The sequence below is a fragment of the Daphnia magna genome, linkage group LG6, assembly GCF_020631705.1.
Source record: "Daphnia magna isolate NIES linkage group LG6, ASM2063170v1.1, whole genome shotgun sequence".
Taxonomy (NCBI): Eukaryota; Metazoa; Arthropoda; class Branchiopoda; order Diplostraca; family Daphniidae; genus Daphnia; species Daphnia magna.
The window spans coordinates 3,319,919-3,333,564 of NC_059187.1; the positions used below are offsets into that span (position 1 = coordinate 3,319,919).

Here is a 13,646-nt window from a genome sequence, read left to right on the forward strand (position 1 = left end):
TAATATAACGAAAATGCATTTTATTGTCCCACCATCCACCCACAAATCCACCACTATTTTATACGTTTCAAAATACAATACACAACATACAATACAAACAAAAATACATACAACTAACCCGTTGGCTGCCACGCCACATTTAAACTACGCTAGCTACATCGCGATCAAATGGATCGCGACCAAGGGGGACTTGAAAAGTCCGGGCTGACACGATGATGGAAGCCGTTATGGGAATACACACCCCAGGCAACCATCACCGCATCGACAAGAGGGAGTCCCTACTGGTGTATTGCCTCGACGATCGACGTTGCGCCACACGGCTTGTGCAACTGTCCTACCCATGGCATATAGACCATTGGGCAGAACAGCGCTGCCGGACCCTAACAAGCTAAAAAAAAAAAGGGATCAAAGTGGGTGGCAGCCAACGGGTTAATTAACACTACACATTACAAAATTCAACAATACCACGAAGAAGAGGCGATGGCGGGGCGACCACGAGGCGAAGACGGGGCGATGGGCGTGGCGAAGACGTGGCGAAGATGGGGCGACGGACGTGGCGAAGACGGGGCGACGGACGAGGCGAAGACGTGGCGACGGGCGAGGAGAAGACGGGGCGACGGGCGAGGACGAGTCGACGATGAAGCGAAGAAGGGGTAGAACTTAGAATCTTGATGATCAATTTTGCATGGAACGGAAGAGGAAAATGGCATAGATCTAGATGGTAAATGTGAAGAAAAAGTGTAAGTGGGGAACATAATATTGTTTATGTAACTATAACAGAGAAGGCAATTTGACTTACGCCTGTTGTCCGAAGGCTGGAAAGACTTCAGGGCCAGCAATTAAGCAGAAGAAGGCAAAGACTTGGCTGTCCTATGATGGGATATTTAAATTAAAAAAAAAAAATAGCAATACTTGACAAGAAAACATTTTTATTACCGAAGGTGATGGTTTTGAGTTCCATGTCTTTGTGTGTTGACAAGCTTAGTAGAAAAGACAAGAAGACTGCTGAAATGGTGGTAGTTTTCATTGGCAACACAACATTAAGAAATATGGTGCACTTGTCGTATCAAAACTGACAGAAGATGATGAATACACAAAGCTAGGCAGAATGATATTATGGTATCCAATTTCCAAGCCATAGGATTTGCACCATTGGTGACATTCCTACACGGTCAACATCCTTTGCAATTAAAATTTCACAAGCTAGATCTCAAAAGTCAAATCAATGCCAATCGGATAGTATTGACCAAAATGTAAGTCTTATATACCTCTAAATGAGCTAAAGCATAGCATGATGGAATGCAAATGTTTCAGGATGCTAACAGCACAGACTAGGAGTAGAAAACTCTACTTCTAGTCTGTGCTAACAGTTTGTGGGTTTGGTAGCTGTCATCGATGATCACAAGAATACCCATTACAGATGGACTAATCCATTTGATGTGCTTCACTTCCAAAACACACAACAGGATGAAAACACTTAATAGTTGACAGCACACCACATGTTTTTCTTTTCTTTTTTTCTTTTGGAATGTAAAACAGTTAACAAACATTCGAACACGGGTTTCACACGTCACACATAATCACGAAACAAACATTAGAGGCGCAGCAGCGTCATCTTGTTTTCTGATTAATAACCAAAAGAAAAGCCAGATTTAATAAAAGCAAAACTTGTTTTCTAAAGCGTGAACTTAACCAGAGTAATAGAATACTTAAATAATAATTTACCTAGTAGGTAAATTTTAAGCTCCGGGATTCCGGAGCTGGCCGAAAGGAGCAGCGCAGTCGAATTCGTCTGCTAGAGAGGGGGAGGAGGGAAAATGTCGACTGCTGGGCTTTACGTGGAGTGAGCCATCTCCTTATCTCTGATTATCAAAAACCCTTCAATTTCTAATGAGTGTCTGTTATTCATATCTGGGTGCTAGTAATAACACCAATATAGTGTGACCGAATTGTAGCTAGTTTGAAAAAGGTCATGAAAATGTACGTGGCAAAACAATTTTTGAAACCCGTCAATCTCGAACAGTACCCTAACTACGCTTCCATTGTCAAGTACCCAATGGATTTATCTACAATTCAAGCAAGACTGGAAAGCCATTTTTATCGACAAGTGTCTGCGGTAGAGAATGATGTAAGCCATATTTACATCAACGCATTCGAATACAATCTACCAACTTCAGACATTGTTCGAAATGCATCAGTCGTTTCGGACTTGTGTCTTGAAATTATTCGAAACAAGGATTCTAGTGAAGTCAAAGCCCTGTACCAACAGGTCTTGGAAAAATACAGAATCCAAGATGAAAAAGAAGAAGACGAACCAAAACCAAAAGTAAATATGAACTTGCGTTATTTTTAAAATTTCAACTTTTTCATTTTTTTTTAAATTTCAACAGAAAACTAAACCTACTACTTTAGCCACGACTTCTGATCCATGCTGGAAACAGCAGTGCAATGATCCATTGGAACTCTCTAAACAGCAGTGCAAGGATCCATTGGAAATCTCCAAACAGCAGTGCAAGGATCCATTGGAACTCTCAAACAGCCCGAAGATTCAGTTCTGTTCATTGACCTAGCCAACAATATTACGCGTCACAGCAATAAAGAACAGGTAATTAATTAACTTTCTTATTAATTACAGAGATGAATTAATTACTTATTTATTAACTAGATTCTGGAGCTGAAAGCTGACATCCAAAAGGATATCCATGTATTGTTGGAACAACTGGAACAAATTAATGGAAACTGTTCCACTTTGTTTGAAAAATTAAATAAATTTAATCAGCTTTTAGAGTAGAAGCCAGTAGAAGCCGTTCCATTTGCATTACCGACTTTGTAATGTAACTCGCCATTAGTTGCCATTACCCCATATGACGTGCAATAAAAGGTTTCGCGATCGGGGAACGAAGTAATTTATTGTTTGTCATTTAAATAATTAAAAAAAAAGATGGCGCCGTCCGGTTCCATAAATTTATAAGTTACGAGGGCGAAAGTGCATTTTGCACCACAGCCAACGGCTAAAACAGAGGATTGCTTCTTCAATTGTTGTATATCCACTGGCAAACAAAATTTTTAAAATTTTTTTAATATGCCGCTCCGGTTTACTACACCGAAGCTCCTCAATACTATACCACAAAGGCAACTGAATACTACACAACTGCCGCCCAGGAGTATTACACGAAGAAAGCTGAGTACTACACCACAACATACGCTGCTCCAGCTTACTACACTGAGTCTCCCAAGTATTACCAGACTGAGGCACCGCAATATTATGTATTATATTTAAAATACTTTTGTTTGTTTTTTCGTAAACCTTTTTGTTTCCAATTTTTTTTGGAGGGAATTTGGCCCAGCGCATCGAGGATGAGGGGATGGGTGATCAAAAATCCATGATGGCCGCCGTCTGGCCTTTTCCACCAATCGAATTTCTTCACCCTCCCACCCACTTCACCCGCCTCTAGCCCTCTACCGATGAGACTCATTTCAACGACACTTGTGTCTCGCCCGAGCAGTGCAACATTGCAGAAAAAGGTCAACCATCAACCTAGACCTGCCGCTAGACCTGTCTACAAAGGTCCTGCTGCTGCTCCCAATCGCTTTGGTATTTTGCCTGGTTACAGGTGGGATGGGGTTGACCGGTCCACAGGCTACGAGAAGATGTATTTCGAAAAGCAAAACAGCGCTGTAGCCCTCCAGGAAGAGGCATACAAATGGAGCGTATCCGACATGTGATTTCGATGATGCTTTGTGAAATTTTAATACGCACTAATCTTTGTAATTTGTCCAAGCAGTTCTTACCGAATTGCAGGCAACCCCAGCTCCAACTCCAACGCAATATCCGATAACGACGACAAAAGCTAGTAAATAACGTCATTGCGTGTATAATTTTTGCCGCTAGATTTGCATTATAATGGTTTACTTTAAAGTGACCTGCACAAGCGAAGGAACATATTATGCTGATCCGGCCAACTGCACCAAATACTACCGATGTGTTAATGGCAAGATTATCACTTACTACTGTCCAGCTAGCCTTGCCTTCAACTCTTACATCAGCCGTAAGTTTTATTTCTTAGTATGTCAAACAATTATATAATTAAATTTGATTTCGATTAGAATGTGATTGGCCCTACAACGTACCTGGATGCGCCTAATCTTCCCGTTTAAACTTGGACTTTTTCTTCCCGCTTCCTTATGGAAATAAGTTGCCGTATTTGAAGTAGAAAACCATTACTTGCTAAAACATGGATATGAAAAAACTTAGTAATATAAATATGACCCATATAGAAAGAATAATAAAGATACCTGCGTATACCTATTCCATTTCTCTTAAATATCGCTCTAGTACATCGAACTGCCATGATTATAACTGATTTGGTTACAACTTTCAAGTTTGTCAAATTTAGCAGACAACAACATATTTGTAAACATTAAGATAGAATAGAAACACATTAAGCTAGAATATGTTGAACTTAATAACGAGTCAATTACATCACATAAGAGTGTTCTGCAGACAATTCAAGTAAGTACCTTCAAAATTTTTTTCTAAACTGTGTTTTGCTTCCTTGCCTAGCTGACTTTCGGTTGACTTCTATCGTTTAAAAAAATTTTTTCTCAATTTAGGTCTCAATGTTTCGTGTTACTTTTATGAAATCTAACCTTGGGTACTTGCTACAATCAAACTTATTAAAAATTTTGATTTTTTTTTTTTTTTCAAGGCCAGTGTAATCGTCACGGAAGAACCCGAAAAATTGCCTGTCAGTGGTGGCAAAACTGACTGTCAAGGTAGCTTAGAACTGTGGGACACTTCTACTGTTTTCAATTCACAAGGTATTTACGTTCTGTTTCAAGATTGCATACGGAAATATATATATATATTTCGCTCCCAAGGAGATACTTTGAAAGGGTCATCTGAATTGGGCGCACCTACTGACGATTGGACGACTGCTACGAAAGAATCAAATTCTGCGTGCAATTTGACGATATCACCGGCTATTGACTGTGATGATTAGAATGCCGCATCCAGGAGAGATATGAGAATATCCATTGAGCGCTGTAAGAAAAACGGGGAAGAGAAAACAGTTGGAAAAGCTCCAATCGACGATGACTAGGGTGCAAAGGCTGATTCGTGCAAAACCGACTCTTTCATAGCTGATTCGTGCAAAACCGACTCTTTCATAGCTGATTCGTGCAAAACCGACTCTTTCATAGCTGATTCGACCGAAAAAGAAATAGCCCCACGTCCAAATGAAACACAATCCGTTGATGACTGGGGAGCATGTGCCGATGCTTGGGCGTCCAATAGCAAAACAACATCGCATGCCACTAAAGCAGGAACCAACAGCTGTAGTCAGTCGGATTGGGACTAATGGACCAATTTTGGACCAACCCCTCCCGCCTTTTCCAGAGGGATGTAGAATAGCACTGCAGTTCAAAAGAAGGTCTATTTTTCCTGTAGATTCTTCCATGATTTTTGGGACAACCTGTTTGATGTTATTTTCCTTTGTTACATCAACATTGATTAGCACCATTTTATTGGGAAATTGGAAATGTTGTTCAACATTTGTGGGCCATATGCTTTATGCGGTTCGCAGAAAGTGAATCCTTGTAGTCGAACCGTGCTAAAGGGATCCAATCCAGAGAGACTCTTGAGATCTTCGAATTCATCTATTTGGCCACTGACGGCGTCACGCGTGAAGTAATTTGGATAGAAAGCTCCGTAGAGGACGACATGGAGCAACAGAGCCTTTTCACTTTCTGTTAATGGTGTGATATTGGGTTCAATCGCCTCCTCAATACCAATGGAACTTAGTCGTTGTTTAATTTCCTTCACCAGGAGATCCATGTCCTACCAGGAAAACAGATACGCCAATCATTTTCACGCATGTTCGAATAACGAAAATTGTCTTCCTTAAACACACACAAAAAAAATATTACCTTGAGTGTTTTGAGCTGGATAAAATTTTCGTCAGCCCAGCGCTGTTCAAAATTTATTTCCCACTCCCCACTCATTTTTAAATAATCTAAATACACATCGCTTTTATAGGCTTGATATGCGTTGATTGGTACGAAGTGCTGGCGTCGATGGCTTAAGTTGGCAAAAATCTAGCCCGAAATGAAAACGGAAGGCCGGTGGTTTCTCTTATTACTCCCGAATCCTTATTCGTTCTCTAAAGATCCAACCACTTATTTTTCTTGATCAAAATATTCAACATTAAACTTTTACCTCTTCTTGGATCCCTGCCAGGTTCAAACATTGTGTGAACTTTGATAATCCGACATGATCATGGTTGTTCCATCAGCAACACCCTAATATTTGAGAAACCACAAAAGTGAACATAATGGGTGGCAAACAAACCAGTAAGTTGTGTTGCAACTCACTTACACAAGGGAACAAATAATTAAGTGGCACAATCAGTCCTTCCAGAAGCTCCTTGGTTGCAGGCTCTACAACATTTCAAAATCTCTTATGCTGATACCAAAAATATCGAGTTTTGGTTATTCTATATTCACAAAAAATATTATCTCACAGTGACTCATTTATACAGTAACAAAAACTTGCTGATTCTAAAGGCCACACCAATTGGACAAACCAGATTTAAGCCACTCATATGCATCAAGAAGCTGAACTGCAGTGCCAACATTAACATCTCATAAGCACAATGTGTTACACCTATAAAAGAACTAGCATTCAGTTACGGATTCTTACACAAATAAAAAGCAAAATGACGGTTTTTTTTATCACTTAAGCAGTCCTACAACTCTGGCTCCTTCGACATTCCTCCTACTAAATTCTTCTACCATAAATCTTCACCATAAAACCACAGACTAGGAGTAGATCTACTACTCCTAGTCGGTGATAAAACTTTTGTTGAACCATGAAGGCAGATACCTTAAACAAAAAAAGCTAAATTATAACCTGAATGGGAATGATAATTATCAATATTATCGCTTGCTCTCAACCATTTGGAAGAGTAAATTCAGTAGCTCGTATCATCTCAAGAAAACATTACCAATCAAAAGTTTTTCCATTACACACATTTTTCCCATTGTTAACAGCTTCACACCTCAAATGGTTGGATGTAAAAGATTCAAGGAGATACAACTGCAAACACGCGGTATGAAACGTGAGATGCATGTATAATACACCACCTGTATAAGAATCAATTTAGTACAAATGAGAAGTAGAAGTACCAAGATATGGAAAGTTGGAAACCCATGCCAAGGAAATCGATCTGTCGATAACTTACAAAGATGCTTCGTCCGTTGCGTCTCGTGTTACTCCAGCCTCTTAGTGAGCTTGGTGCGCCATAATTCCAACGTTGCCTGATGAGCAACTGTTTTTAGCGCCTCTTATGGAGACAAATGTAACTTCGCTAAATGTATATCTGTCATTGACTCATTGTTCCGAAGTTGAAATTTTTTTTATACTACTAAAATTTAAGGCTGTTCACCTCAAATCGAGTTGGCGTGTGTGGCTGGTCCCTCTTTGTTGAATTTTTTTAACCGAGAGGGGGTTCGGTTTCGGTGCCACTGGTCATTACTATTTGTAATTATCACTGTGTAATAGTTTTAGTTTGTAATTACTGCTTAAACAAGGCCGTATAGCTATCTCTTGTCAAGCATCATCCTATAAGCTTCCCAATCGCCTCATGGGCAGTAAAACATAGTAATGCATCAGTGTAGCAAATGCACACACTATACAGATTGAAATAATAAAAATGTATTTCCGTATGTGTATTCAGGTTTACCAAATAGAATTCGATATTTGATGTGCAATATAACAAGAAACAATACGGAAAAACTTTAGATTTAAATAAAATACAGCAATGATCGCTTTTTCGTCAAAATTGTGTGTCGACATGACCGATCACGCCCTGTTAACTATACATTAACTATTCCGAAACTGAAGGTATTCAGTTTTGATGGATTTAACATTTTAGTATTCAACCATTAAGCACGTTCTTCCTCAGAATCGTTGTAGGACTTTGTGGTAGTCCTATAACGACCAGAGACCTCTTTCACTTTCTTTCCAGACCCATATTCAGGCTCCTTTGCTTTCTTTTCAGATCCATACTCGCTATTTGATTCGTATCCTTTGATTGTTCCTGGGGGGCCAGCAGGTCCAACTGGTCCGGGATATCCTGGGGCACCCGGGGCACCAGTCTCACCTTGTTTGCCAGTGGGTCCAGCAGGTCCAGCTGGGCCTTTAGGACCAGTGGCACCTGGATATCCTGCAGGTCCTACTTTGCCTTCAGGTCCAACCGGGCCAGTGGGGCCAGTTTCTCCAGCTGGGCCTGTAGGTCCACGGGGTCCTTCAACGCCTCTTTCTCCTTGAGGTCCTTGAGGTCCTGGAGCTCCTGCAGGGCCAGTTGCACCAGGAAGACCATCTTTGCCAGGTACTCCCTCCTCGCCTTGAGGACCTGAATGTAAAATTGTTTTGTTTTTAAGAAACAGACGAAAGATGGCTGAATGGTGTTGATTTACAAACCTTGGGAGCCAGGAGCACCATCTTCTCCATTTTTACCGGGGGCACCTGCTTCGCCGTTAAGACCATCCTTACCAGGTAAACCTGGTACACCGGCAGGTCCTTGAGGCCCTGTTTGACCTTGGGGTCCAGGTTGGGTACTTGGGGCACCAGGAAGACCATTTTTGCCAGGAGCTCCGGGGGATCCGGGAGCTCCGTCTTCTCCTTTGGGACCAGGTCCGCCGTTGAGTCCAGGAGCACCATCTTTGCCGGAAGGTCCTTGAGATCCTTGTGGGCCTACAGGGCCAGCTGGCCCAGTTAAACCGGGGGCGCCTGGAGCTCCATCTTTACCAGGAGCTCCTGGAGCACCTGGTGGGCCAGGGATCTTGGAAGCAATAGTCTGACCGGGAGCGCCAGTATCACCCTTTGGTCCTTGTGGTCCGGCTTCCCCTGGTCGACCGTCTTTTCCTGGAGCACCTGGAGCTCCGACAAAACCTGGTAGGCCGTTACGTCCCGTTTCTCCTCTCTCTCCTTTAGCTCCAGGTAGGCCAGCAGCTCCGGGGGATCCATCATCACCTCGTTCGCCTTTAGATCCCTGAGGTCCAGGTGCTCCATCAGAACCATCTTTTCCTTGAGGGCCAGTTTCACCGGGAGCTCCAGGTGATCCTGCACTTCCAGTGTCTCCTTTAGGTCCGGCTGGGCCAGTTGGACCAACGGGGCCTTGCGGTCCTGGTACAACGACGACTTCTCCAGGAGCACCTGGAGCACCAGTGAGTCCTTGGGGTCCTGCAGGACCGACAGGTCCCGTCAACCAGGGAAGGTATCTAAAACAATTTAAATTCTCTATTAGAAATGTCCCTTGCTATAATCCATTCTTCATCCGGAGTGAATTTTACTTACTGAAGAAAGCTGGCCCATTGTTTCTGGATCTCTTCGTTCTCGTATGGGTTTTCAGATCTAATAGGATTCAATGATGCCCACTGCTCATCCGTGTATGAAGATACTTTTTCTGCACGTTGTCCATAGCCAGAGCCATACTGAGAAGGAGCAGCCAACGCCGCTGCGACGAAGAAACTCAAAATAATCTATTCAGGAAAAAAATATATTAAAAAAATAATAATAAATTCATGATATGCCAGAGAAACGCTTTTCGAAAGTTATTTGTTTCTACGAAACGAAACATATTATTAGGTACTATGTAGTCAACTTACTACTGCGTTCATTCCTGTTAGTTTTCCAATCAGCAAATATATTCAATCAGCTTCCAGTACTAAACAGAACTCCTAGAAAAATGAAAATATGAACAATTTAGTTCCAGCCATTTCCCTCACACGACATAGGAAATTCTTTTAGTAAGATGTGAAGAATTAAGTAAACTTTGACAAACAAAAATTGCAAAACAAAAATGTTGTGAATGATCGCAAAAGAGCGCAACGCGTTAAAGACGCGTATTTGATGCAATTTGGATAAAGCGATTAATACCTTTAATAAAGTTGTTAACGGACGCTGTTTCCTTATTCACCACCGAACCAACGATGAATGGTGAACAGAAATCGGCAACCGCTTCTTTTTAAAGTGTCGCGTGAGTGTACAGAAAACGATACCAATTCAAAAAAAAACCTGGAAAACCTGTGTAAGGTGCAAGGTTAATAGAATGTCCAGACTCGTACCTGCATCGGCCAGTCTCCTTTACGTCGGTGGCTCGAAAATATCCATCACCAGCGATCTACACAAGTGAAAGGAGTACCCCCGGTTTGAGCTGTTTACGTGCCGTTAACCCATAGCGGTTTCAAATGGAGTTGACAAACTCGATCGTCCACGTTGTTATCGCAACCAGCTTTTGATACCTTTATAAAAGAAATTTTTTTTGATACTTTTAGAATTAAGAAACACATCAAGTCCAGATACCGATTTTCTCTCTCTTTCTTTCGCCTTTTTTTTCAAATTTCAAATTCATATCTTTTCGTCAGTTTTGACACGCATTAACATAGCCATATTAAGTGTTAAGGTACCAAAGATGATTCACATCGATTTCGAAATAACAGTCACATAGTCTAAAGGAAAGTTTTTGAACAGATATGTGAGAAAATTCGACAATTAAAACTTAGCCAAAGGGTTAAGTAATTTTTTTGTAGACGTGTTTACTTTCTGTAGCAGACAAAAACTGGCGGGCTCCCTTATCAGCCCGCCAGTTTCCTCTACAACATCCATTTTTGTCTGCTACAGAAAGTAAACACGTCTACAAAAAAATTAATAATAAATAAAGTACAGTCTATATCGAGGTCAAATAAAAATTACAAGATTACCTGATAACGAAGGAATTTCGTGATCCAATTATGAATGGAAAGAAAGATAATTTCAATGGAAAAAATTAAAACTAAAACTACAACGGGCGAAACTCCGTAAGCCGCCATGCAAAAACTGTTACTAGTTTGTGTCCATTTTTTTTTTCACAATTAATCGAACTGGCAACTTCGGACGTTAGCCAACTCTATTGAATTGTTTGCGTAGTTTGAGACGTATTGCGCAACTGTCAGTACGTATAAACAACGACAGGTTATGTTGGCCCGTCGCGTTCCACTTGTTCCAGGGTCGAAATAGGGAATTTTGACTGGGTGTCAATCCAGTTTTCGTGTCGCACAAATAGTGACACAATTCAAACGACGTGACATTGATAGTGACTTGTTAAACGTTCGAAAAGAAAAGTAGAAATGAGAAAACAACGATAATCTTGAAATTAGGCTAACGATTTGAATCACGTGCGTGTTTTACAACTGAGGGCACATTTAAATAAAAGACCAAATTTCATTTACTTTACGTACCACTGATCATAATAAATGGTGTAATTGAAGTTGTGCGCAAGCAACGTTTTGTTAAAATATTGAAAATATTGAAAGAAGTAATGGACAGAAAATTTTACCTTTCTTAGAGGTTTCTCTTTTTTAATCAAGTTTTGTATCGTTGAACGAGCAAGTAAAAGCTTTAAACATTACAAGTTTCAATCACGATATTAACATTGCCAGGCTATTTTGCATGGCGCACTTTCACCACATTTTACGTCATGTGTTTTCACATTGTCAATCAACATCAAGTTTCTGTGATATTTTGCTGCTAATTCATACAGACGGGAAGTCTGTACAACTTGGTCGGTATTAGATAATTAGGAATCTTATGACGCAATGCCGGTTGATCTAGTCATATGCATATTTTGGACTAGAACTAGCCCCTGACAACGTTTGACAATTTATGCTTTCAGAAAAAAAAAACCACTGGAATTTTCTTTTTCCCTCATTATGTTCGATCTATTTTATGTTGGATAATAATCAAGCCAGTTCTCCCGAATAATCGGCTAGTCAATGTAGTGCTGTCAGTTGTCACAAAAAAATTAATGGAAAGGAATAATCGCGCTTTCGTTCTGCTTCTGTTTTCACTTTCTCCTATACGTCAATCGATTGCTGAAAATAAAGCAAGTCGAACGACTCAATCTCTATGGGCCTAACGCACGTCAAAAATCATCATGGCTTTGTCTGTCCAGATCAAATCTGTCAAATCTGCAGTTTCATTTGAATATCTGTATGAATTTTGTTTAAATGTTTGTGGGCCTCCAATAATAATAAATAATTCAGGGGTACGTTGTCCCTTTAATTACAATCTAATGGCCCACCAATTGAAATTTCTGCAATTCTACTACTCGTCTTGGCCTTGAACGTTGCAACGTTTATCGGGACACGCGCGGCCTTTGCAATCATTACTAAATCACTGAGAACAATCACTACGCAACACCTGAATGGTCACAATCGACACTGATAAAGAAAGTTCATTCCAAGAAACGGAGCTGAAAAGACACGACGGAATGGTACCATACAGTATGTTGAAAGATCTACCTGTTTATGGCATTTTGCTTTCATTGTTGCTCGTCGAACGACGTAACGCCCCTCTTCTCCAGAACTGCAACTTTACTGGTCCTTGTTTTTAATTCGAATTGGTAGTTCTGGAAAGGCGCAGCAAAACCTGCAAAGACATACGTAAGTGGATGTATAATGCGTTTAGATCGTTGGGTGAATGGTGGTATTTGGAAAACATTCCAGCGGTTTGGTCGCTGAATTGATCAGAGGCAGTTTAGCTTGCAAACAAGACAAAATGAAACGCCAAAGATATATGTTGCTTTTTTCTTTTATGGCGAAGCATTCCATACCATACTAAATTTACCAAAGAACCGCATTGTCCATGTTTTGAAGGCTAGGATTAGCCAGCACAATGCAAACGCGATGGGACATGCTGTGCCGAAGGGAAATGTTACGGCATCATTGACATTTACTGCGAATTCCTGTAAAGGGTAACAGTTGCCATGTGACACATGCCGCCTAGCAGATAATGGTGTAAAACACTTTTACGTAACAGCAACATAATCTAATAATAAGCACGGCCTGTTTTGTATGTTAAGGCATTGTCTGGGATGAGATTCGATCAAAAACATTTAGTGCATCCACCGAAACCGCGACTGCCTTTTTTTTCTACTTTCAGTACAACAACTATAAAAAATGGCCCTAAGCATACGTCTCCTTTCACTCTCTGATTTCTTGATTATAACGTTTTCGTTTGCCCTCTTGTGAAACAACTAGAATCCTGGCTTAGAACAGTTTTTCTCCCAAGCAATTTCTCTTTTTACGCCTCTATTGTTCCCTTACCGATAACGCACTCTAAATCTCCAACCAATTTGGTACAAATTTTGTAGCCAAATGCACAGCGCACTGTTTTTTTAACTTACATCATCAGCCTATTGTTCTTAGTTGAACCCGTACGTTGAACCATATCGTAGTTCATAAAGTGACCTACGTATCCAAAAATGCCTAAATGACGAAAATTTCTCAGAAAAGCTACGTTTCAGTCTAGTGTCGGTCAGTGGTCGGTTGTTTGTCGACCATTAGACGTTCGTATTTAGTTTTCTCAAACAACGAATTTAACCACAAATCGGCCTTTTAGAATCTTTAGTTTTCACACATATCAGGTATGGGAACGTGAGAATTGTAAAGCAAATACGTACCACATTACCATCAATATTACGTTCTTTACTCGTAAATTGAGTAAGGCTAGTGGATGTCGGAGATGGCACTGGAAATCTGGAATCAGCTTTCCCTTTCTTTCGCGATGCTGCATGTAATGGCGGATCGAGTTGTTGCAAAGTGAA

The 13,646-nt window shown here is 40.6% G+C and overlaps 2 protein-coding genes and 3 long non-coding RNA genes across 9 annotated transcripts; 2 read left to right on the forward strand and 3 right to left on the reverse strand.

Annotated features, from left to right (window-relative positions):
• Positions 1-1,906, reverse strand: LOC123466343. 2 transcript variants are annotated; one of them, XR_006648542.1, is made up of 5 exons: positions 1,726-1,906; positions 1,269-1,623; positions 937-1,203; positions 800-870; positions 1-714 (listed from the first exon to the last, which is right to left on the reverse strand). It is a non-coding gene; the product is annotated as an uncharacterized LOC123466343 (long non-coding RNA). The 2 variants fall into 2 exon arrangements; XR_006648541.1 differs by having other exon boundaries at positions 937-1,209.
• Positions 1,826-2,920, forward strand: LOC123473964 (PH-interacting protein-like). The gene is made up of 3 exons (XM_045175707.1): positions 1,826-2,326; positions 2,391-2,605; positions 2,666-2,920. The coding sequence occupies exons 1-2, from the start codon at positions 1,973-1,975 to the stop codon at positions 2,568-2,570; spliced, it is 534 nt and encodes a 177-aa protein (XP_045031642.1). The 5' UTR covers positions 1,826-1,972; the 3' UTR covers positions 2,571-2,605; positions 2,666-2,920.
• A 615-nt stretch (positions 2,921-3,535) lies between these two features.
• Positions 3,536-4,258, forward strand: LOC123473965. Its single transcript, XR_006648514.1, has 4 exons — positions 3,536-3,722; positions 3,786-3,854; positions 3,921-4,049; positions 4,108-4,258. It is a non-coding gene; the product is annotated as an uncharacterized LOC123473965 (long non-coding RNA).
• Positions 4,259-5,416: 1,158 nt separating this feature from the next.
• On the reverse strand, positions 5,417-7,390 carry LOC116925638. 4 transcript variants are annotated; one of them, XR_006648517.1, is made up of 7 exons: positions 7,242-7,390; positions 7,005-7,143; positions 6,737-6,883; positions 6,377-6,664; positions 6,218-6,300; positions 5,929-6,161; positions 5,417-5,839 (listed from the first exon to the last, which is right to left on the reverse strand). It is a non-coding gene; the product is annotated as an uncharacterized LOC116925638 (long non-coding RNA). The 4 variants fall into 4 exon arrangements; XR_006648519.1 differs by having other exon boundaries at positions 6,377-6,675; XR_006648516.1 differs by having other exon boundaries at positions 6,377-6,883.
• Positions 7,391-7,713: 323 nt separating this feature from the next.
• On the reverse strand, positions 7,714-13,640 carry LOC116925569 (collagen alpha-1(I) chain). The gene is made up of 7 exons (XM_032932289.2): positions 13,503-13,640; positions 12,343-12,469; positions 9,941-10,305; positions 9,670-9,741; positions 9,359-9,543; positions 8,483-9,282; positions 7,714-8,414 (listed from the first exon to the last, which is right to left on the reverse strand). Exons 4-7 carry the CDS (start codon positions 9,679-9,681, stop codon positions 7,945-7,947), a joined length of 1,467 nt encoding a protein of 488 aa, XP_032788180.2. The 5' UTR covers positions 9,682-9,741; positions 9,941-10,305; positions 12,343-12,469; positions 13,503-13,640; the 3' UTR covers positions 7,714-7,944.
• Between the last annotated feature and the right edge of the window lie 6 nt (positions 13,641-13,646).